The sequence below is a fragment of the Thalia democratica genome, chromosome 2 (genome assembly GCF_965202585.1).
Source record: "Thalia democratica chromosome 2, ktThaDemo2.hap1.1, whole genome shotgun sequence".
Taxonomy (NCBI): domain Eukaryota; kingdom Metazoa; phylum Chordata; class Thaliacea; order Salpida; family Salpidae; genus Thalia; species Thalia democratica.
Genome location: NC_139166.1, coordinates 50,202,118 through 50,228,057, shown reverse-complemented (window position 1 = coordinate 50,228,057; position 25,940 = coordinate 50,202,118). Strand labels below are relative to the sequence as shown.

The 25,940-nt window shown below is 26.2% G+C and overlaps 2 protein-coding genes across 2 annotated transcripts; one reads left to right on the top strand and one right to left on the bottom strand.

Moving 5' to 3' along the window:
• The first annotated feature begins 12,541 nt into the window (after window positions 1-12,541).
• On the top strand, window positions 12,542-13,730 carry LOC145830034 (electron transfer flavoprotein subunit alpha, mitochondrial-like). Its single transcript, XM_082937930.1, has one exon. The coding sequence runs from the start codon at window positions 12,557-12,559 to the stop codon at window positions 13,562-13,564; it is 1,008 nt and encodes a 335-aa protein (XP_082794056.1). The 5' UTR covers window positions 12,542-12,556; the 3' UTR covers window positions 13,565-13,730.
• A 4,182-nt stretch (window positions 13,731-17,912) lies between these two features.
• Window positions 17,913-23,818, bottom strand: LOC145828660 (complement factor H-like). The gene is made up of 8 exons (XM_082936415.1): window positions 23,632-23,818; window positions 23,338-23,532; window positions 22,934-23,119; window positions 22,153-22,347; window positions 21,824-22,003; window positions 21,336-21,557; window positions 20,816-20,988; window positions 17,913-18,050 (listed from the first exon to the last, which is right to left on the bottom strand). Exons 1-8 carry the CDS (start codon window positions 23,816-23,818, stop codon window positions 17,913-17,915), a joined length of 1,476 nt encoding a protein of 491 aa, XP_082792541.1.
• Window positions 23,819-25,940: the final 2,122 nt, after the last annotated feature.

Genomic DNA, 25,940 nt, shown 5'->3' with positions numbered 1-25,940 from the left:
ATAAATTGATAACAAGAATAAAAAAAACTAACAAAATAATTTAAAAGTAAAATAACAAAAAACAGAAGAGAATACAAAAATAAATTAAAACAAATAATAAACAAACAGTTCATACTGTGGTTACAGTTTTAATCTCACTATACAAAAGTTATTGTTTAAATTAACTAAAATTAAGTTTTTTTTAAAGTAGTTTTTTTATAGTATTAAGATAACAAACAAATAAAACTTTTTTATTTTATAAGCCATAAAGTTTAAAAATTAATCAATTTTTGTAGCAAGTTATTTTAAAATTTCTTTAGTCACATCATGAATAAATTTGTAGCAACTTTTAAAACAGAATTTTTTACAATCAATTTTTAGTCTAAAAGACATAATTGATTAATTTTAAATTTAAATTTATTTTGTTTTAAATCAAATTTTAAATGATATTAAAAAAAAAATTCTTTCTACCAACTATTTGTAGTATTTAAAAAAAGCTATTCCCTAAAGATCTCAGAAAAACTGACTTTAAGATAAGTGAAAAGTTATATTTCTTGTGAATTTTTAAAAGCATTGAAAAAGTTGACCTTAAAAAATTTATCTTTCAAACATTTTGTTTTGTATCAGAAACATTTAGTAAAATATTTCCACACACTCAAGAAAATTCAGGATTTTATGAAGTTTTGGAAAATTTTAGTATGACTCAGTAAAAATCATGATAACTCAGAATGTTTTAAGTATTTTTAAGCTCAGGCTGACTAAGGATAGACTTGTTTTTTTTTAAACTCAGGTTAGATTTAGTGGTTTTAAAAACTTTGTTATAAACCTAAGTTTCTTTTAGTTTAAAAACAATAAAAAAATTCTGTAAAAGAATTTAAAATGCTTATGATGACACATGACATTTTTAAACTAACTCAGGACAGTTATCTTGACTCAAAGAGTGGCAAGGCAATCCTGATATCTTCAAAGTTAATTGTTTTTTGTTTTTTTTGTAAAGTATGTTTTATAATACTAAAGAAAAAGTAAATATTTTTTATCATTAATTTTTAGATTATTATTTAAAAAAATAAGCAAAGCAATATTGTATGGAATGTTACAAGTATAAAAATATGTCAGGTAGGAAAATTATCTGAAGTTCAAAAGCTTGAATTGAAAAATAGCAGACCAACACCAGATATTGCTATTACTCAAGACTGCAGTTCAATTTTCAAGTGGTATATAATTTTTAAATTTAAATTTCGTTTATATTTCAGATTTTATTCTTTTATTAAGATTTATTTTTACAGTTTTATATTGTAATATAGGTAAAAATGTAGAAGTTAAAAAAAAACTAGCTCTTTAGATTTCTCCTACAAAAAATTTAAAACTTTCAATTTTAATACTAAAAATTTAACATTTTTATATAAAAGATAAGGATAGTATATTAAAAGCTGCAACAAACTATAAGTATGAGTTATTTTGAGTTTAATACAGTTCTTTTTTGTTCATATAAAATAGATATTTAACATTATTTAGAAATTGCACAGAGGAAAATGCTTTGAGGTGTTAATTGTTATACTTAGTTGACTATTTATTTGTAGTTTAAGGCCATAGGGGGGTTAAGCCATGTTTTTAGAAGTTGATCTTATTTGAAAGATTTGTTTTTAAGCTTTAAGATGCTTTTTATCGTTTAAAAAAATTCGAATTGTTTTTGAGGTATGACCAGTCAAAGACGGGCCGCATAATAGGTTACCTATTGGAAGGAAAAACTAAAACAGCGAAAGAGGCTAGTTTGTTTAAAATCTATCTCCTCCTACATTTTTCAAGCAATCTTCTTCAAACTTTAACAGTTTAATCTTTATACAATAACAGAAAAACATTACTTGTGATTTAAAAAATTTGTAGTAAATTTTTTTTTTTTTTGAAAGAATAAGACTTTTTTTTTTAATTTTTTTAAATAAAATTTTTATTTATTTTAATTATCTAAATTCATAAGTAATATTTTGTTCTTGTAATTTAAGAAACATTTTCTAAAATTTGAAGAAGATTGCTTGAAAAATGAAGTATGAGATAGATTTTGAATAATTTTTTAAACTTCCGAGTAAATTGACCCCGAAAAATTTGCGGCCCAAAAGTAATAACTTAGGGGATCTTTTGAAAAAAAATTTGCGCACCCCCTGACCAAAATACCACGCTACGCCACTGAACCTTACTACTTCTTAAGCTAAGTTTAAAAAGAGTAACTAATTTTTTTTCATAAAGAACAAAAATAAAAACAGTATTTTTATTCGATTGTTCTAAAATGTAGATAATTTTATATAAAGTTTTCCAAAATAAGCTATTGCTTAAACTTTATTTTCAAATCATAGTAAATATTACAGCTTTTTTTTTTGTGAAAATCTTTTGTTATTGTAATTTTGTAAGCTTAAACATAAACTAAAGCTGTGCTGTTTTTGTAGGTATCTTAAACTTTTTATTAACTTTTTTTTTAATCAAGATAGCACAGATTATATTCGTTCACTTCACTCTACACCAGGACCAGAAGCCTGACATAAAAGCTAGACTGCTTAAATTATATAATACTATTTTGCTGTGCTCGAAATATAACTATATTTTTACTAAAAATGTATTTTCTCTTCTAAATTAATAAAACCTTCATTTTCAAATCCCTAGTGCATACGTTTTGAAAGCTTTTGAAGTTTTTAAAATCAATATAAATGTTTATGTAAAATATACAAGTGTATAAATTACCCTTAAAATACTTAAGAAGTATAAGTGTGCAAGTTATATTTATATATAAGTTTGATTATTGGAAAAATCTTTATAACTTCCGCGGCTCGAGCACTTGCACTTAAAAACAAAAACTTACTTGGTAAATTATGATAGATTTTTAACAACAAAAATATAGTTTAATACTAAAAGTTTTTAATACGCTCGTTAAATATAATAATAAAAGTGCAAATTAGCTGTTTTATTTATTATCCAGTTTCAGTGGTAAAAAATTTGCCTTGTTAAATTATTATTAAAATAGTTAATTGCACTAACAACCTATATATGCATCGAAATATAAACAAAATTTATATTATAAATAAGCATACTAGCATGTGCAAGTTTAAAAATAATACAGTTGTTATTAATATAACAAAAGAAGAATATAACTACAGATAAAAAAGTAAAGTATAAAGAAAAAAATCAAATAAAAATTTATTTAGATTGGAATATGAATATTCGATCGAATAAGAAATAAATTTCTTTACTTCTACAGAATTTTTAAGTCCTATAAAGGTACTTCAAACAACATTTAATATAACTTAAAAAGTAAACTTTTTAACTAAAAGAGCTAATCAAATTGTTTTATAATTAAAAAATCAGACTAAGTTATATAAGTTTTATAATACTTTTAAGTATAAAATTCAATTGTAGGAAAATATTTTTTATAATAACCATTTATTTCTATTTAATATATTAAATAGCAGGAACTGTTGTTATACTTATAAGATAAAAGTAATATATAGTAGTTTCTACTATTTTCATAATATCCCTAACAAAAAATTTAAATTTTTTAAATATATTCATTATTTCATTCAGCGAAATTAGCTATGAGTCCTAGTAAAATTAACATATATTGCTGTATGTTGTTTTAAAAATATGTTGAAATTAACAAAATTTTCTAAAAAATTATAAAATACTGAAAAAAAGCAATCAAAAATGTTGTCTAAAATAATTTTAAAGTATATACAAAATCATTTAAAGTTTAAGTGAGTTTCTTTTTTATCAAAAAATAACCTAATTTTAAATTTTTAGGTAGACAGAGTATAAAGTAGAATAAAAAGTTTTAAAATTTTTATCTTCTTATAACAGCAGTGTTTTATACTGTTTTTAAGCATTAATATACGCATGAATTTAGAAAAATATAATTTCTTGAAAACAAACAGCACTGCTCGTACATTAATAATAATCAAATCAGTATACGATAAACATAAAATTTGCTGTTGTTATTGTAAACACCATAAAAAAAAATTTTCTTGGTCTTACGAATACTAAACTTAATATATTTTATTTAAATCCGAAAAAGTGCTAGCTAGTCCCTTTTTGTACATCCATGACCCAGGTTCTTAGCCTAAAATTTTTTTGAGCATTTTCGTTTCTTTGTTCGTTTTGTTAAATAAACCTGCAATTTACAACTAATGGCTCATTTATATTATTTATCTTTAAATTATCTAGCGTTTTAAAATTTTTTTATATTTTTTTAACTAAGAACCCTAATAGTTTACTTTATATTTTTGTTGTAAATACATCCAAAAAATAATTGGATGTATCGGGAGGCTGAAGTTTCGCAGATATTCAAAATCAGATATTCGCTATAAACTAGTTTTCGTAAAAAATCAATAAAACTTACAATTCTTATTCAAAATAGACAAAAACATCTTAAACGATTCGTCTTGATTTGTATATTTTTTTTTTTTGGCCTCAAAGTTCAACTAATATTTTTCTTGCTTTTTCTATATAAAACAACTAAGTTTCGTAAAAAATTAATGGAACTTACAATTCTTGTTAAACTTAGACAAGAAATGTCTTAAACAATTCAGCTTGCTTAATAGATATTACATTTTTGATTTAGATCGAATAATATCATCAAAAAATATATATTTTGTGACCTCAAAGTTCAAATAATATTTATCTTGTTTATTCAATATAAAACAACTAAGTTTCGTAAAAAATTAATGGAGCTTACAATTCTTATTAAACTTAGACAAGAAACATCTTAAACAATTCATCTTGCTTAATAAATATTACATTTTTAATTTAGATCGAATAATATTATCAAAAAACAATTTTTTTTTGACCTCAAAGTTCAACTATTTTTTTTCTTGTTTATTCAATATAAAACAACTAAGTTTCGTAAAAAAATAATGGAGTTTACAATTCTTATTAAACTTAGACAAAAAACATCTTAAACGATTTGTCTTGCTTTGTAGATATTACATTTTTGGTTTAGATTGGTAAAAATCATCAAAAAATATATATTTTGTGACCTCAAAGTTCAAATAATATTTATCTTGTTTATTCAATATAAAACAACTAAGTTTCGTAAAAAATTAATGGAGCTTACAATTCTTATTAAACTTAGACAAAAAACTTCTTAAACGGTCTTGATTTGTATATATTTTATTTTTGGTTTAGATTGAACAAAATCATTAACTTTTTTTTTTTTTCGCCTAAAAGTTCAACTAATATTTTTCTTGCTTTTTCTATATAAAACAACTAAGTTTCGTAAAAAATTAATTGAGCTTACAATTCTTATTCAATTTAGACAAAAAACATCTTAAACGATTCATCTTGCTTTGTAGATATTACATTTTTGGTTTTGATTACATAAAATAAAAAAAAAAAATTTTTTTTGACCTCAAAGTTCAACTTTTTTTTTTCTTGCTTTTTCTATATAAAACAACTAAGTTTCGTAAAAATAGTTGAACTTTGAGGTCAAAAAAGATTTTTTCATGATTATATTCAATAAAAATCAACAATGTAATATCTACAAATCAAGACGAATCGTTTAAGATTTTTATTGTCTTAATTGAATAAGAATTGTAAGCTCCATTAATTTTTTGTGAAACTTAGTTGTTTATGGCAAATATCTGTTTAAAAATGCGAATATCTGATTTTGAATATTTGCGAAACTTTAGCTTACTTGCTGGATGTATATACGTTTAAAAAACTTGTTATTATTTTTTATGTAAAGCTATATATAACATTTTAAAATAAATAAATCTAAATGTTACTATTTCATTTAATACTTAATGCTTATAAAGCATAAATAAGTATATTATGCATTCTCTCACAACTCGTTATAAATCTAGAAAATTAATAAGATATGACAAATGATTGATAAAATATATAAAGTTTTATTTACTGTTATGAACTATTACTTAACAACTACAGTGTTAAAATTAGTAAAAATTAACGAAAAAGCATTTTCAATACATAAGATTAAACAAATAAAATCTTAACTACTGTACTATACAGTATACACCATACTTTATTTTACATAACTGTATCTTGGATTAAATTACTTTACATGTTTAGAAAAACATGATTAACATCTAAGATACCAAATCAAAAGGCTGTAAAGGTATAGTTTTTATTAAGTTATGATAGGTCAAGCTTTTGTACTTTCCCTCAAACAAGCACAATTTTCACCATTTCAGTTTTGTTGGCAATATTTGCATTTATGTAAGTAGTTTTCATAAGGAATGATTGTGTTTTTTAAAGCATTGTTAATTTGGTGTTGATGATTTTGGTTAGCTGCAAATTTTGTTTCCCAGTATGAATAGAAGTAATTATTTACTTATATTATGAAACTAATAGTATAAAAGTTTTTTTATGGAAATCATTTAACTCTTGTTGTTTACAGTATTATGCTCTTACACATGGTGCTCTTACAGTATTTTGATTATACTAAGTATTTTATGTGTAGTAACATTACCAATTCTTTCTATTATTTAATTTTGAGCTATTTTTTGGTCCTGGGCATGACTTACTGTTGTTGTTGTGTATGACTCGATAACCAAAAGGTTTTTTGTACACCAGGTCCTTGGACCAAACCTTTTGAGCGTACTTTTTTGTCTTTCAATAAACAATATATTTTGCATTTTTAGTGGTTGCTCTTGTGGAAAGGGCTACAAAAAAATGTAAATGATCATAGAAATAAAATTCTAGGGGAGGAGACGGTGTGGAGCCCATAGTAGACTATGGTTTCAATTGTCAATATAGACAGTAATGGTTAAAAAAGGGTGCTTACCATTTTTAAGCTTAAGTATTTTTTTGGTAATTACCTAGGATGATGTTGCACCAACATCAAGCTGAAATTAAATGGTATTCAATGTCTTTTTTAACTATTGTTTGATAAAATTCACAAAAACACTTATAAATAAAAGGATAAGTGTATTCATTATTTTGAATTTATTATTATCCTTATTATTCATAAATATAATCAACAAATGTGTTATTAAAATTTAGTGCATACTACCTTATTTGGATGCATACCTTACATGGATGCGTACTATTAAAGTGAGTACCTTATAGATGTATTTATTTTGTTAAAACAGGGTTGCCACTCTTTGAGCCAAAAAATCTTCCCTGAGCGACCAAAAATTTCCATGAGTATTTTTCAAATCTTAAATTTTTTTTTTTCTCTTCTAACACAAATTATTAATACCTCATTCTCATTTTTCTTCTTTAATAATAAAAGGAAGGTTGTATGTGTATGCTTCTGCATTAAATTTATGAAAAAAACTGTTTTAAAAAACTTGATCTTAAAAGGTTTAAACCAATAAAAATTAAAAACTAAATTTTTGCACAACTTTGTGTAAACTTGTTAGTTAACTTTCTACATAAAAGAAAGTTTAATTTGTTTGACATTTTAATTGACAAAATTTAATTATACTATAATAATAATTTCACATGAAGAACTCACTTAAATGCATAAATAATAACTTCATTATGACTTGTATGTCTTTCCTAGCAACTGTTCTGAATGCAGTCAATAAAACTTAAAAGCTTAACATTATTGTAAAAAAAACCTGCAAAAAAAAAGTTTAAAGAAATAGCTAAAGAAATATCTCATATCAAAGTACAACTTAATACCTAACAACTGATACAAAATAATCTAAAATTAATTTTTTTTTAATGTCTTTTAGATGTTCATACACAATCTATTTTAAATAACTGAAAACATAATTTTGATTTTTAAACAATTTCACATTACCTAATAAAAAAATCTTAATACTGTTTTTTTAAGTATGCAATTTCTAAATCAATTGTTTTAATTTTATTTTCAAGTTTATTTGCGTTGTCCTTAGCAGCTATTCCTCTTGCTAATAATTCTTTCATTGCTTCTAAATCAGACTGTTTGTTGGCATCTGCAGTATATTTGTCATAGTCTTCAATCAAACATTTGAGTTGCTTTTAAAAAGCACATTCTTGAGTAGTAATTTAGTTAGAGCCTAAATTTAATTAATATGAATACAGTTTCAGTTAAATATTTGTGCAATATTATCCTAGTTAATATTGAATTTTTTATACAAATTAAGAATGTCAACTACCAGTTTTGTGTTGAGTAGTTATTATAAGAATGAATTTATTAGATAAAAATGTTGTAATTTGATTAAAAGTTTAATATTATATCAAAAATGACACTATGTTATATTACTATTTTGTGCAGGTCAGCCATAAGATTTTTAAATTTAAAAAGTATTAGAATTAAAAATTTTAAGCTAAAACAATTATTAAAATTTTAAGAGAAGTGGAGAAAAATTTAAATTAAAAATAAAAAAACTGAAATATGGCAGAGAATCTTACAATATTTGTTTTTTTTTTAACTTAGGGTTAGTACTTAAAAACTAATCTAATAAATCAACACCTATATGTTAGCAACTACACTTTTTGTTATAAAATGTTAATAAAGTTAAAAAATGAAGTATTACTTTGTCTAAACTTTATGCTTTTACAAAAAATATATATTTTTATACTTAAAACAAATTGTACAGTGATCTTCCTTTATTGTACCAACATATGTTTCTGTGTGTTTCAATAGAATAGAAGCATAGATTAAAGTAGGTGTATATTCTATGCTTCTATTCTTTCATTACAGTAATTATTTTTTTACAGAACCCAGTTGAAGTGTGTTGATTCGTTAACACACAGAAACATATGTTGGTACAATAAAGGAAGAATATTGTTTAATTTGTTTTTATTTATATTCCAGTGAAGTTATTTCACTAGGATCTTTTGTAAGCAAACGATTGAACCTATATTTTTAACACTTTTTTTTAAATTATAAATTTTAGTGTTATATATATCATCAATTAAAGTTTGTTACCAACCTTTAAAGCTGCTGATGTATTATATTAATAACAGAGTTACTGCACACTCGAGCAATTTAGGCTTACTTAATTAAAAAAAAAAAAAAAACTCAGTGTAGTATAAAAATTTTTCAGTTAATTTTCAATTTAGGCTTCTTTTTAGTTTTTTCCAAAACTCAGCTAGTTTTTGTGTTTTTACAATAGTATTTAAAACTATGTTATTTATTTTAACAGGGTTGCCACTCACTAAGGTACTCAGGATAACTCAAGATGTTTTGAAATTAAAGAAAATCTCAGAATACCTCAGGGTATTTTAACTTTTTTTTAACTCATGATGACCCAAGACAGTTTTTTTATATAGATTTTTAGAAAAGTTATAAGATTTTTTTTTATTCTAGATTTAGAATGAGGTTTAAAAGACCCAGTTTCAAAAGTTTGTTATTTATATAACCAATTTTGTTCAACAACATGATTTTTATTGATTTTGAAATGGTTAATCTAAAACTATTTAGCCTTGCGGCTAGTTTTTCACTATTCTTAAAAATAATTGTAGCATTTATTTTAAATCTTAAATTAAATATTTACCATGGTTGGAGCGTATATTAAACTGTTTAATTAAAATTGAAGTAGTTAAAATTGAAGTTTATAACTATGTATTCAAGTGAGTACTTTATGTGCTAAGATTAAAGTTATTCAATTAAAATATCAAAAAAGTTCAATCTACTTAGTATTATATATAAAGCTAAGTAACATGGTTACATAAAATTATCCACTATTTTTATTTTTTAATCTCAACTGTTTTAAGCTTATAAACTTGAATCTTCAAAAACAGTATTTCTCATAAGTTTATAAAACATCTAAAGCAGAATCATACACATATAACCTTCCTTTTAATTGTTAGAAGAAAACTGAACATAAGGTGTAATTAGTTTGTGCCAGAGGCAAAATTTTATGAAAAATATTTGAAAAAATCTCAAGATAACTCAGGGCAGTTTTTGGTCAATTAACACAGTTTTTGTGGCTCAACGAGTGGCAACCTTCTTAAAATATGTTTATTGTTATTGTGTTTTTTATTTTTTATTTTTTGAATCTTGATCAATGTGTCCAGTTTTTATAGATTAGTATTTTTTTTTATCAATTAGTACTCAAACTCCGGCTAACTCAAGATAGTTTATGGTCACTTATATTTTTCTCCAAAGAGTATAAACCCTTTTATAAGTAGCAACCAAAAAAACATTTGTTTAAATTTCATTAAATTGTAACAAAATAATAATTTTATTAATTTATTCTTGCTAGTTTTAGTCCTTGTTTATTGTTATAAATATTATATGTGTATATATTGTTATAAACTGATGTCATTGATAAACTATTGCTTTTATTTTACAAATAACTTATAAACAAATATATTTGTAGAAAAAGCGTCTACTGAGTTTTTTTTTGTAAAAACTAAACAGAAGTTTTGAAAAAAACTTTAACTTTTAGCTAGATATTAATAAACATCTAACTTATATCAGTGATATGGTTTTAAAATACATTTATAACGAGATTTCTTCGTTTTAATATGTATTGTTTATTGAACAAAAAAAAGCGCTCAAAAATTTGGTCCAAGGACCTGGTGTACAAAAAAACTTTTGGTTATTGAGTCATGTCCAGGAAATATATAATACACATTGCAAGTTAAAAACAAAATGGCAATACAGTTTCTTTTCAGTAGTTTTAGAGAAAGAATAACCTTTGAGTCAAAAGAACTGTTCTAAGTGACCTTGAACTGTTGTGAGTCACCATGAGTTTTTTCAAATCCTTATCAAAAAATAGTTTTTACTTTTCAAAATTTATTAAAAATCTAATTCTTCAAGAATTACTACAAAGTAACAAATTATTGAAACTAAATAAAATAGATCTCATTTAAAATATTGGAAAGATCTGTCTTAGAATTAGAAAATCATTATGCTGAGCTTTTATATAAAAAACATAATATCCTAAGTCATCCTTGAATTTTCGAAAATTTCCAAATACATTTAGTTATCCTTAGTGAATGGCAAACCTGATTTAAGTTTATTTTTGTACTTAAGATAGCTAAGAAATCCTACTTTTGAAAAAACCTGGTGAAAAAAATTTGCAGTTAGTATGTTCTTAACGTTTAAAATTCATTGCTTTTTTGATAATTTCACTATAAATTTGCTATATTTTATGGGTTTCCCTATAATTTTTTTGAAATATATTGATAACCCTGAATTGGGTCTTTTTCCAAAGATTGTAAATTGATTGAAAGAAAGATAAGCAGAACATGTTTTTAGTGAAACCTATAGTTCTCTTTATGTACAAACTGTTCATTATGAAAATTTGGTAGTATATAATTTTCAGAATTTTCATTTTAATTTAAAGTTAAATGATATCAGGTTTTGACAGTTATAAAGAAATATTTAAGTCTTGTTTAAATATGGCCAAAAAAAGTTTTGGTCCTGTAATTATCCTTCTTAGTTCATAGTCAATTAAGTAACATACTACCTGCAAATAGAAATTTCATATATACTGTGTTTTTTTTTTACCGTTAAAAAAACTTGTGCAAGTAATATAAAAATATGCTCTTAATCAAATCCAACAAGATCTTAATTTTTATCACAAGATAGTGCTTATTAAGTGATTACATCATTAGAGTTTTACTTTATAAGATTTGTTTTAATTTTTTGGTACAATTATGGATTTCCTGAGGAGTTAATTTAAACAAGTATTTACCACAAAAACCTTTTTCTAGTAAATATGGACCAAGTAAAAAGTTGCCAACCCCCTGACATTAAAAACTTATTTCAGGATTGCCACAAAACCTGGAATCCTAGAAAAACCTGGAATTTGAGAAATAAAATCACTAAAAACCTGGAATTAAAAAAATATTTACACGTTAAGTAGTAAAATTTTGATTTGACAAGAAAATCTATCATTCATATAGATCAGGGTTACTCAAACTTTTTTTCAAATTGCCCCCTTTAAAGAAATTAAAAAAGTTATGGCCCACTTAAGCAAAAACATTTTACTCAAAAACTACCATATAAAACACCTAAGACATTTTTTTTTGGCTTTTCATCAGCAACTCCAAAATATATTTCAAAACTACCTTAAAAACACCTAATAACTTTTTTTTTTCTTTATCTGCAGTTCCAGAGTATCTAGTGTAAGTTTCAAATCTACCATAAAAACACTTAGACCTTTTTTTTGCTCTTCATCAGCAACTCCAGAATATCAAGTGTAAGTTTTACAAATACCATAAAAAACACCTAAGACCTTTTTTTTGCTTTTCATCAATAATTCCAGAATATCTAGTGTAAGTTTCAATATATGACCTCATGGCCCCCCGGTGACTCCTTTACTATCATGGCCCCCAAGGGGGCCACTTGGCACACAGGGCACATTGAGTAACCCTGATATAGATTATTTTTTTTTGTTTTATTTAAAAACACCTTTAAAGTAGCTGTACAGTATCTTTTCAATGTTATTATACAACTAAATACAGTTCTTATCCTTAAACTTAACTTTAAATTAGAAATAGACCCAAAAACGTGTACTTTAAAAAACCCGGAAGAAATTCAGAAAACCTTGAACAAATTTACAAAAAATCTTTGACAATCCTGTAAGTATGGTGTTTTTTTTATTTTGCAAATAAAAAAGATTAGTTGCTTAGGTTTTTTGGAAGTAACTAATAAAAACCTGATTGTTTCAGACAAAACTTTTAAACAAAAATGTTATCAAGAATAAGTACTTCCTCCCTAACATCTAGGTTGTTCACAAACACTGCCATCAGAAATGCAAGCACACTGCTTATTGCTGAGCATGACGGGCAAGCTTTGAACCCAATAACACTTAACGCAGTAACTGCAGCTGCAAAGCTAAATGGTGAAGTGACAGGTCTAGTCGTTGGTTCAGGCTGTGCTAAAGTTGCAGAGGAGCTCAGCAATGTGGCTGGTGTAACTAAAGTTTTATTGGCTGACCATGAAAGCTACGGAGGTGTCATGCCGGAGACAATGGCTCCTCTCGTCTCATCACTTCAAAACAAAATGGCTTACAGCCACATTGTTGCTGGAGCCAGTGCTTTTGGAAAAAATCTTTTGCCCAGAGTTGCAGCAAAGCTCGACGTGGAACCCATCTCAGACATAATTGAAGTGAAATCGGAAGACACGTTTGTAAGAACTATCTATGCCGGAAACGCTCTTCAAACGGTGAAGAGCACTGGAGACGGTGTAAAAGTTTTCACCACCAGAGGAACTTCCTTTGAAGCGGCCGAAGTAACTGGGGGCGCTGGGCAGGTCGAGTCTCTGATGACCGAGGAGCAAGTGAGCGAGCTCAGCAAGTGGGTAGGTCAGCAACTCACAGAGAGCGACCGTCCAGAGCTGACCGCTGCAAGAGTTGTCGTGTCTGGAGGCAGAGGAATGAAGAATGGGGAGAACTTCCAGCTCTTGTACAAGCTTGCAGATAAAATGAACGCGGCCGTTGGAGCTTCAAGGGCAGCTGTCGATGCTGGATTTGTCCCAAATGACATGCAGGTTGGACAGACAGGAAAAATTGTGGCGCCCGAACTTTACATTGCTGTTGGAATCTCTGGAGCCATTCAGCATTTGGCTGGTATGAAGGATAGCAAAACCATTGTGGCAATAAACAAAGACGCTGAAGCTCCAATTTTCCAAGTTTCAGATTTTGGTCTTGTTGAAGATCTTTTCAAAGCAGTTCCAGCTTTGAGTGACTCTCTTTAAACATTTATCTCGATCAATAACTTTAATTTTAAACACATTAATCATTGTATTCCTTTGAAAGTTATAGTTTTTAAGGTTTCAACTCAGTTATAATTTTTTCAGTTCAATTGTTTTATAACTTAAAACTTTCAAATCACTACATAATTAAAAATTTTTTAAGCTGAAATTAGCTGGTGTCAACTTAATAAACTAAACTTTAAGTTCTGTAAAAAAATAAACTGTATAGTTTATAAAATATTATTGTTTAAAATTGATATGATGAAATACAATAAAAATAAATTTCTACCGGAAATTAAAGTAAGTAAAAGGAACAAGCATATAGTTTTTGCATAGCAAAAAAAAAACTGTAGTACTAGTGAATAAGTAAATTTTGGTTAATCCAATTTTTACTACCTTTTAGGATTGTTGTTCAATAAAAATGATTGATTTTATTTATTATATAAAACTAGAATTTTTTAAACTGACGTCTTAACGGCCTGCGGGCGGGAACAAGAGAAATCGGCTCGCGTTGTACTTAACACCTGGAAAAAAAAAACAAGTCGAATCCAATAAGTTTAGATTTTTGACACAAAATTTTTTAAACGAGCTCTTTATTTATGTTAATTGCACAGCAATACTTTTTAAACTATTGTTTTTTGCTTTTAAGATGTAAATTTTTCCTTCGTAAAAATTTACAAAATCACATGGCCAACTTTGACTAATTTTGATAAGTTCCCACCAATTAGAAAAGTTGCCCACCGATCGAAACTTCTTAATTTAAAAAAAAATAATTTTTCGGTTAAAGTGACAATTTTACTAGTCTACAAGACATACAAGTTCATAAAAAGTTTCATTCATTTTTTCAAATGTTTTAGTAATATTTTTTTCGGGTGGATTAATTTAAACTGTAATGTTGTTAATCAACATATTACGTTTAAGCTAACCTGCTATGCTATTTTTAGACTATTGGTCAGTTACAAAAGAATGAAGAAACTTAATAATACCATCGAAAATCTTTTTAAGATTATTGTCTTCAAACAAAATCGTACTTTTTTCGTTAACTACTGAATTTAATGATACATGTATTTATTAAACGGTTACGTACATTTAAAATACTCCTATAAGCATATGTTTATATAAAAAGCTGTTTAGTTTAAGAGTAAGATTATTTCTTCAAACATAGTCTTTAATCCAATTTTATGTAGCTAAATCTTATAAGACGCTCTTCAGTAACTCTTTACACATTGTTTATAGTAATTTAGATAAGAAATTAGTCGTTGGTATTTTTTTATTGATTCAATTTTTGTCCTCATAGAGTTGTATTGAAAAATCGCATGTTTAACATCTTCCTGTACACAGACACGGTCCTTCGAATTCAAAAATCTAAGAATAGTTTTTGTTCAGTCATGATTTATAGGTTTTTTTAAATTTTTGTAAACGATAATGATTTATACTAGCGGTTCTTAATCTTTTTTCATTTTTTATCCCTTTTTGAAAGGTTATTACCAAATTTACCCCCAATATACAAAAAAGTATTTAATTTAAGGAGAAATAATAGATTTTTTAAACTTTAAGCTTATTAAATCTAAAAAATACTAAAGTTTAAAGAGTTTATTTAATTTAAAAATAAGTTACAGTTTAATATTACCTTATAAACTAAAATAACAATTAAAAACATTGATTTACATAACTTGTAATAAAGAAAAATTAGCCTTTAAAGCAAGGTAATTTACCACAGTTTAAGAATCGCTGAATTATACGATGATGGTATTTTAGTAATATAGTTAAATTGTATCATAATTTGTCATTCTGTTAAGAATATAAAATAAAAAACCGAATTTTGTTTGTGATAAAAAACATTCTTTTAACTTTAGGTAATAAACTTGTAAAAATAAATAAGTTTGTTTCAAAGAAAAAAAATCCTGAGATATATAAAAAACAGAAAGACGTTAACTATTCTAAAGTCATTTTTTCAGTCATTCTGTTTGAGTTCTAGGCGGATTTTGCTGTACAAGTTCTAAAGTATTCAACTACTGTTGGTAAAAAAATTTTTTTGTTAGCTATTTCGTTTGTGTTTAATTAAACATGTTTTGTATTGAATCTATATTTTAGTAAAATTTTACTTTTGTAGCTTTCATGAACGGCTTCTTATACTTAGTACTTTTAACAATTGTAGATAAAACATTTTTTCTCAACCCCTAAACTCTTCACGTTTAATGATCCAGGATGATTACTTTTTACTAACAATATGCAGAATCAAAACAAACGACAATACCCACTTCTATTCTATTTTAACTCTAACGCACAAGCCCTTGTGCTTACAAAATAACAAAAGTACTAATTATACTTGTTTTATAGTTTCACTACTAATCTTTAATAATAAATGTTGTAGAAAGAAGTTGAACAAAAAGTTATGAAAAGTTATTATAGTGCAACTAAATGATTAAGTAGCCTACCTAGATTTTTTTTTAACGAAAACTATGTTAACTAGACTTTAAGTTAAGTTACCTTTAATTATATATACAAAAAATGTTTTTCTCTTATATTTAAAGCACCAAAGAAAAGACCACATGTTGCTGTAGAATATTAAAATACACAACTATGCTTTTTAAAGAAAATTTAATAATTTGAAGACACTTTTGAACGACTTCAAATTTTATAACAATATTGTTATCTAATAAAACAAAAAAAATACTGATTTGAAAAGAATATTTTAAGTAGATTAAACAGTAATAATTCACTTATTGTATGTTATACAGTCAGATGTTATCCAAAACGACAAAAAATCTTGCAAGAATATTTTATCAGATTGTATGCGACTTGAAATTGAGTTAGTAGATTTCACGACAAGTATTTATTTATTAAAACCAAATATATAGATTTAACACATTTGCATAATTTGCATATAACACATTTGCATAAATATTTTTTTAAATTATAACCAACCCAAACTTCACTGGGTCCGGATCCTGTTCCCGCTTCCTTTCTTATGAAACTGAATGTGTGATCAGTAACTTTATCGTTGCAGATCAAAACCATATTTGCAGCCCTGTTTATTAACATTGAATTTGAATTAATATAGAAAAACTGCTTTTTTGTAACAGTTAATCTAATTTTAAAACTATATCATTCACTTTAAAAGCTATTGCTGTTTTTAAATTATAATAAAGCTAGTTTTTATTAAATGTATTCTAAAAGATCAGTATAAACTTAAATAACAACAACTAAATATTTATAATTGTCCTGGACATGACGTTAGACTGTTCTGGTGTATAACCGAAATGTTTTTTCGTGCACCAGGTCCTTGGACCAAACTTTTTGAGCGTTTTTTGTCGTTCAATAAACAATAATATAAAAGCTTATAATGAAATATATCTCTCATATGCTATTCCTTTGTTTGAATGTTCAAAGTAAATTGTTTAAATGTTGAGTGTAACAAAATGAGCCAATCGAAATGAGGCGTGAAAATACTGACGTAAGTGATTAGAAAAAGAGAGAAACTGGTATTATTAGGGTGTAGAGTTGGTTACCAAGATCTTGCTTGGAGTTATATTTAGAAATATTTGTAGAATTGTGTTTTGTTTAAATTATATGTTTATGATGTAATTGTCAGAGTTATTATTTAACAAATATCTAATTATTTTAAAGCTCTTGAAGTTTTTTGCTTCTCACATTTGTTAAAGTTTTGAATCATTTTTCACTTTAACTTAAATTGTTGTTAAGTTCTGGTTTTTATTTATTTGATCCGTAAAAGTATGTTATACTTTTGAAGTAGAGTTTTTACAATGGTGTTTTTAGGTTCTTTTTTATAATAGATACATTGCTCACACCGTACTGTCTACTTTATATAAAATACACTAAACTAGAAACTAGTATTTATAAGAGAGTAGTTAAATAATTTAGTATTTAGTTGTGACATCATATTAGTAGCCTACAATCTATGTGTGTCATAACTTTTAAATCCTTTTCTAAATATGTAAACTACTACTTATAAAAATATCTAATACTGTAGACTTGTTAGTTTTTGATTATTGGCTTAAAGCTTGTAGCTTTCTAGGAAATTTTTTGATATACATTCAGCGTAGTATTTATAAAGTTATAGATGTTTTATTTTTACTAAAAGGTACTAGAACCATTCTCATTAATTGAATCTGGATATCGAATCGAGATTCGGATTCTAGCAAGAAATACTGTATCCGGTAGATCACTAGTTAAAATATATAGAATAATTCATTGTTCATTGAACGACAAAAAAAGCGCTAAAGTACTTAGTCCAAGGACCTGGTGCACGAAGAGCCTTTCGGTTATCGAGTTGCACAACTGTTGGATATCTTTCAACTTCTTGTTCAGGACAAATAAGAAAAACAACTTACGCTTGTTCGTCATGACTTATGTACACAGCTTCAAACATTTCTCTGTCTCTGTTCCAGCCAAACGCACTTTTTCGCAGACTCCCAAGACCTTTTTCTTTTCCAGCATCTGCACCTGTTTTTGTCCTCCTCACAATCTAACATCAAAGTTTTTGTATTTAATAAATTTTCAGGTTTAAACTCAAATGTAAAAAAAATATGTAATTTGTTTTTTGAAAAAGAAAATATTGAAAATTAAAATAGGTATTTAAAGGCTCGGTAGATTTTAAAAGTTACGGGCCGAAATTTTTTGAGAAAGTTTTTACAGACATGCGAAGTTTTGTAAATAGATCTATCCCACATTATAACGACATAAAAATAAGTTTTACTGGTAAAGTTTTTTGACTTGGCTGGGTGTTAGTTTATAAGTGAAAAAAAACTCTGGAATTTTATAAAAATATGTGTTTTACAATGTTTTCTATGTTTAGCTGATAAACTTATTATAAAAATTCAATAATAAAACAAAATAGGTATTCTTAAACTCTAGTGTTAGAATAAAAAAGTCACAGTACAAAAATTAAAAACTAAAGTCCTGATAAACGCCTATTAATATTGAAACTACCGTACTTCGGAGCTAATTATAAGTTTAATTAAAGGAAGATAATGGTTAATAAAACTTAAAAATGTTTTTTCAGAGTTCTTTTATGTTTTAAGTATTCAATTATTAAAATGTTAATTAACAACGTTGTACAAAAGTAAATGTGAAATTATCTACAGCTTACAAATTTAAAATGGAGCAGCACTTTTTCAAATTTTAGTTGTTATACTTTACTACTTATATATTTATACTGACTAAGTTTGTCGGATGTCAGAGGTTTAAAAACTTTCAATAATATATATTTAAATTGTCTAAAGTACAACTAAATTAAGTAGTTTAGTGGAGTAGTTGTACTTATTTTAGCAACATACAGTGACTGTTTTATTTAGATAAGAAATAAAACAAAGTTTTATTTTTATCTAATAAGCTTAGAATTATACGTTTTTATTATTTTTATGGCATAACAGACAACTTTAAATTAAAGTTATTATAACATTAATAATTTTTATAAAATCAAGACGCTTTTTAATAACTAGTTAATTATATTCTGTATTGTATTTCATTTTATAAACTATGACTGCGAGCTTCTTAGTACAAAAAAGTTAATTACACCATAAAGTAAACCTTTTAGGCTGTATTTTAACAAACTTTACTACAAAATACAAAAATTGCTTTTAAAAGTTCACTATTTAACCTTTATATTTTTTTAAGGTAAAGTTTCCGCGTCAACTGAAGATGTAAACTGGAACTTTTTTTTAAACTATGATTAAAATTTTGTTTTATAATTGTTTTCGGTTAATAAAAATATAAGTTCGAATATTCTAAAAGCTAAATAATAAAGCATAAACTTTGCTTTTAATTCAAACTCTGAGTCGAGCTGATGTGTAGTAGTTATAAAATAACAGACTGAAGAGATTCTGATTAAATGCATTAAAAAAGGATTTTTTTTTCCTAAAGCACGAATGCAAAGGGCAAATTACTGTAACCCTAACAACTAAAAATTACTGGACCATATTGTTAAACAATCTCAAAACCTTTTTTCATTCAAGCTCATTCATAAACTCATACAGGAATCAAAAAATAAAGGATACAAAAAAAAAACAGTGTTTTATATAATAAAAAACGACAAAACCTTACCGAATGAACCTTTCCAGCACCGTCACTGATAGCGAACGCTACGCACGGATTGAAATAGTAAGTATAACTGCCTACATTTGTGCTAAATGTCGCTACGTCTTTTTTTAGTGTAATACCGCCCATGTTTATATTTCCATGTCCAGTTGTAGTTCTACATCTTTTTGAGTGAAATTTAATTAGCATATTAAACGATTTAACTAATCTAAGCCTTTTTACAAAATAACACAAACTGTTTACGAAAGAAGGTTGAATATGAAAAACATGATAAAATTTTTGATATGCGTAAAAACTTACATTGTTCAAAAAGTTTTTTATTATGATGGGATTTAACAAAATAAGGAAAGTTAAAATTCTTAATAGATAATTTTTATTGAACTTAGTTACGCATATAATTAGAATAAGTAGTCGTGTTTTGATTACTAAATACATGATAATTTAAACAAACACTTACAAAATCATGAAAATTTGTTCAGAAAGCTTTAAAAATTTTTGAGAACTTTGTTTGTTATTAGAAACAACATTACACAAACTAATTCTTGTATAAAATATTTCAAATGAGTTTTTATACGAGCATATTTCATGAAAATTTTTCCTGTAACAATTTCCTTTGTTCGTAATACAAAAAAGTCTTTAGACAATCAGAGTACGAATTCTAAGTACATTTTCAAAAATCAAACAATTAAAAAAATCAAACTCACTCGCAAGCTGTTCTAACAGTTTCGCACCTGGGGTCTGCATGTTTTAAAAGTTTTAAAATTAAAAATTGTTTTTGTATTTAACTTCAACTAAGAGAAACTTAATAAAGTTAAACTTTGTAGATAAACTTTAGAACTGTTAAGTTTATTATAAGTTGTTTTTATACGACTAAAATAACTAAAGTAAGTCCTTTTAAAGTTTAACTAATCATTTTTTTGAATTAAACCTGACTGTTATAAAATTTGAAAACCAATAACTATCCTAATGTAAAATAGTAGTAAAACTTTATAACAAAACTTAATAGGGTAAAAAAAAACTTAGATACCAAAATAGTATCTTGACAAAATAGATACAAAAGCTAAATTAATACCAAACTAGTATCTTGACAAAGAAGAATTTTAACTTTATTCATATGTAATTTGTAGAAATAATTTTTTAAAAATAATTTTAGCTTATTAAAAAAAAACTGATAATACCAGATGTAACACAAACAGCTGATGGATTATGTAAACCAGGCACCCATTTTCCATTTTCGCATATTCTTTTGTTTATTTTAGTTCTAATCCACTTAGGTTTTGGACACTTTAGGTTTAGTTCGTACCCGTGAGTTAATTTTTCTTCAATAAGCGGATACTTGTGTATGTATTCGCTTGGTTGTTCACAATCTGTTTTGATGTAAGTGAAAAATTTAGTTTGTTTACTAATAATGTGCTTTTATTTATTTTACTGTTTTACTTCGCACTTTTTAAACTTATTTTACTTAAATGGATGAATAAATTACAAGTTGTTATAAAATTACTACCGGTATTTTATATTTACCAAAGTTTTTTAAAACTTAGTATTGAAGTTTTTGATTTTTAATTTTAAACCCATAAGTTCAACTTTATAAGCTTTTAAAATTTAAAAATGTATCAAGAATGATTTTACTTTTAAAAAGCAACAAGACTTAAAAAAAAGTCCTTTTTTTTTGTGAATTTTTGCTGAAATAAAGTTTTTTTAAAAACGGTCTAACCTGGGTAACATTCCGCTAGCTCTTTATCAAATAATGGGTTAAATTGGCCTCCTTGACACTTACGTTCAACTGCTTTCGTCTGCAAAGAGAACTTTTCTTCGCAACCTAGTGTTAGATCGAAACCTTCTACGTACTCTTTTGACATTCTACCATTTACAATTAAGTCTTGCTTCTTTTTACCACTTTTGTCCAAAAAATTGGCAAAAGTTGGTTTTGGACAAACTGTTTGCATTTTTTACTATTAGCTTAAAATGAAACAAATGCAGAAATTATTCAAAAATTTTAAGTTAGTATTATTTAAGACGTTGTTCAAATACCAAATAGATTCATGTTAACATGAAAGATTTCACGTAGTAACAATTTAAATAACAATGTTGAATATAGCAAGTTGTTTTATACAAACTACTTAAAAGTATTAAACAATAATCCAGTCTTTACATTCTTTTTTGTTCAAACAACAAATTTTTTAAACCAAAAAACATAAAAACTTTGTAGGCAAGCAGCGGGTGAATCTACGAAATTAGGAAAGTAATCTCCACCGGTGCAAAGTCTTTCTAGGCTGTCAGTATTCAGACCGTAGCCATCTTGACATTTCAGCTTAACCGTGCTCCCTGAAGGCGTACTGCTGTCCGGACCAGCGTAATTATCAAAGTCTGGTCGAGAGCAAGCTGTTTTGAATATGTTATTAAGCTAACAGATCCTTACTAAAATAATAATAATATAAAAATAAAATTAAAGTCATATTAAAATAGATCTATACAAAACGGTTATATTTTTCTTTAAATATACTTTTTTTCTACAAGAAAAGTTACAAAACCTTTAAGGCATCTTGCAGGAACTGAACGCGGGTCGGCAGGGTCGAATCCCGGTACAAACTTGGTGTCTCGACAGGTTCTAAATATTTCGTTGCTCTCAATCGAGTATCCGTCTTCACATTTGAGTTCTAACCTGTATCCGTCTAAAAACGGTTCATCAGGCGGTAAGAAGTTAACGAAAGTTGGTGAAGGACAATCTAAAAATAACTTGTTTGGTATTTTTGGTTGTAATTTGTTATGAACTTGAAAATATACTTAAAACTTGAAGAAAAAACCTTTATTTCTTTTTAAAGTATATTAGTTGTTTTGAAATGAGTAAAAAAAGTTAGAAACTAGTGATGTTTAACAGTTTTATGTAAACAAGATCTTATTTAGTATTAAAAACGATACTTCCAAAAATTAAATTAATTTAACGTCAAAAATTTATATTAAAAACTTAAAATTGGTAAGGTTATTTTCAATAATTTTTCAGCAAATCAAATGAGTGTCAGTTTGTTAAAGTGTTGCTGAACAAAATATTTAACAACAACTTAAGGCAAAAATAAATACAGAAAATAAGATTTAAATATATAAAGCAAAAGCAAATGTAGGAGCTGTTTATACTCTTATTAAATTCAGTTTAATTAAATACCTTCAATAAAATAGATTTTATATATCGAAGTTTTAGCAAAGTTCGTTGACTTAACTTTACCTTTGCTAAATATTAAAAATCCCAGAAAATATATTTCAGGAAACTTACAAAGGCTGTTTTTTGAAGACTAATGTTTTAAAGAATATAAAAACCTTGAGTACATAAAACGGGAGCTTCTGAAAAGTTAGGCTCGAATTTTCCATTCGTGCAGAGTCTCTCATCTACCGTTGTTTCCCGAGAAAATCCTCCTAAACATTCCGGATACAAGCGGTATCCATCTATAAAGTTGAAAACCCCACTGGGACGTCTGTAGTTCTTGTAATCAGGTGCTGGACAATCTGTATGAAAAAGTATACTTTAATTGTGGTTTTGAATACGTATGAAAACAAAAAAAAAGCCTGTCGATTTTTATAAACTTTAAACAAATTTTGTTACAAATTACTAGAAAATACTTTTTAAATTGTTTTTTAGCGCTAGTTTTAGGACTACTACTTTTGAGATTAATAAAAGACTTGAAAATAAAAAAAAATGTAACAACTGTTTAGATTTCACTTACCAGGTTTGCATTCGGCCTTAGAATTTTCTAAACTCGGTAAAAATTTTCCGTTATCACCACAAGTTCGTAATAATTCTTCAGTGAACATTGAAAAACCTCTTATGCAGTCAAGTTCAATTTCTTCACCTTTATCAAAAACTACTTGTCCTGACTGCGGTGGCCGCAGTTTATCAATTTTCAGTAATTCACATTTACCTATAAAATAAATAATAGTTTTAAAGTTTTAATGTACAAAGATGAGTTAATTTTTATAAAAAAAAAAATGAATTGACCTTAACAATAATAAAACCAGACCTTCTAAGTTTCCTCTTACGTCTCCACCCTCATCACCATCTGCTGTTAAAGCTCCAGTTCCGAACAAAATACCGAGAATCAAACCAAGTAAAACTACACTAGCTACTGATACAACGATTATTCTTTTTTTAGTTCCGTCTCCAAAATTATAATAGCTACTGTATCCACTGTAATCATCGAAATCCATTTTTAATAGTTTATTTACTTTTGCTTCATTATTAGCAAAAGTACCACTTTCTTGTTAACATTTTATCATTTTAGATGGAAAACAGTATGCAAGTACTTTTTCAAACAAATATGATAGCTAAGGTGCGCTTAAGCTTTACTGATTGTTTTGTTGCTATGGGTATAAAACTATTTTGATTAATTTTACATGAAAACGAAAAAAAAAAGCTTAATTAGTAGCAAAATGTTTTTTATAGTACAAGTGTCGGCAGCCTTAAATAAGTAAAAAGCCAATTTTCATTAAAAAGATTGCTCTAAAATAGTTGTTGTACTTATCAAAATAAAACATATTTAAACCAAAGTCACACAAAAATTGAATATATATTTAGTTATTACGAGTTGATAAAATTAAAAGCCTAATTGTAAGTTTTTACCGCAAAAGATTTTTTAATATTTCAAAAAAGTATGTTTAAAGTTGAAAAGTACATCTTGGGTCGCATATTATTGCTTTGCGGGCCGCAGTTTGCTGATTCCTGTTATAGAATAAAGTAGTATATAAAAAAATATGCAGTTTATTGAGCTAATTTTAATATTCAATGCAAATTTAATCTAGATGATAATTTTTATAAAAATTTCAACTACAGTACATATAAAGTTATACAAACTTTTATAAATTTGTCAGCTATACATAGTTTTATTGATTCCTTGTTATAAAACGATCGTCGATTTTGTTTATTTTCTCATTTTAAACTAACAAACTTAACAATAACTGAAATAAACTAACAATCTGCTGTCGACTAGTAAAATTTTTACTTGTTATTAGTAAAATCCTAAAAAAAATGATACGATTTCGTTCTTAGACAAAACTGAAAAATACATATACAAAATCAAAATTGTACTTAAGTATTTATGCGTTTTAAATTGAATATGTACACTGAAGCATTTTATACTAATAATCATATTTTTGTGAACATTAAAAAGAAAGCATATAAACTTTTAAAATATTTTTTTTTTGAAAACAAATGTTTTTGTAAGCAAATTTATGACTTCTATGTTTCGTTGCTAATAAAATATGAGCAGCTCTACATACTCAAGTATACAATAAAGTGCTTCATTTTGTTTCAGATTAAATAAATTAATTTTTGCTTATATTAGTGACAATTTATTTTGTTGCTTAATTTTTTTTCGTAATTTTTTATCTTATCTTCTCATTTTATACAATGATTTACGGAAAGTTTTACAACTAAAATCCCTAGTAGATTATGGAAAACAATAAGCTATTTTTTATTAATAAATATTTAATGAATAACTTTAAAGTAAATATTTTTTTCATATAGTTATTGCTGAATAATTTATTTTTATAGTGTAAAAACTTAGTAAAATTTGAAGTATTTTCTATATTTATTATTATGTTTTTTTTTCAATTTAATAAATGATACTAACCTATTATATACAAATTCTAACCGTTTACTTTTCATTACTAACTTTTAAGGTTTCAAAACTGACGTTCTGTATTTCTAAACTACTGTAAACATCGGAAAGAAAGTTCTAACTGCATTCTTTTATACTTTAGTGCAAAATTTAACTTGAAGAGGCTTTACTTTGAGACTTGTTAATTTTAATCCAGCACTCGATAAATTTTTTTCAGTAAATCTCACCCGTTCCTCATAAAAGGCTGTCAACTCCTGCGTTAAGTTTCGAAAGTTTTTTTGTACACCAGGTCTTTAGACCAAACTTTTTAAAAGCTTTTCTTTTTTCGTTCAATAAACAATAACAAGGTTATACCTTTTAATTCTAACCAGCAAGCATTACAATGATTCAAAATTATCATTTTACTTGGCAACAACATTTTAGTAACCAAAGTTATTTAAATTAGTAATGTTATAAATTAGTAAATTATTCAAACAATGAACTTTACTGCAAGATAAACAACAGCAGCATACGAGACAATTCTACGACCGGTTTCGTCCTAATTAGAACTCTTCAGGCAGAATAGTCGCGAGAAACCGCTGTTGTGATCTTAACCGAGCGGAGTTAAATACAAAGTACTGAAGCAACCGTTTGTGGGTAAAGTTAAAAAAAATTAAAACAGCTAAATCATTCACAGCCCAACGTCTCAGGCATTGTCAGCTTATTGTGAGATT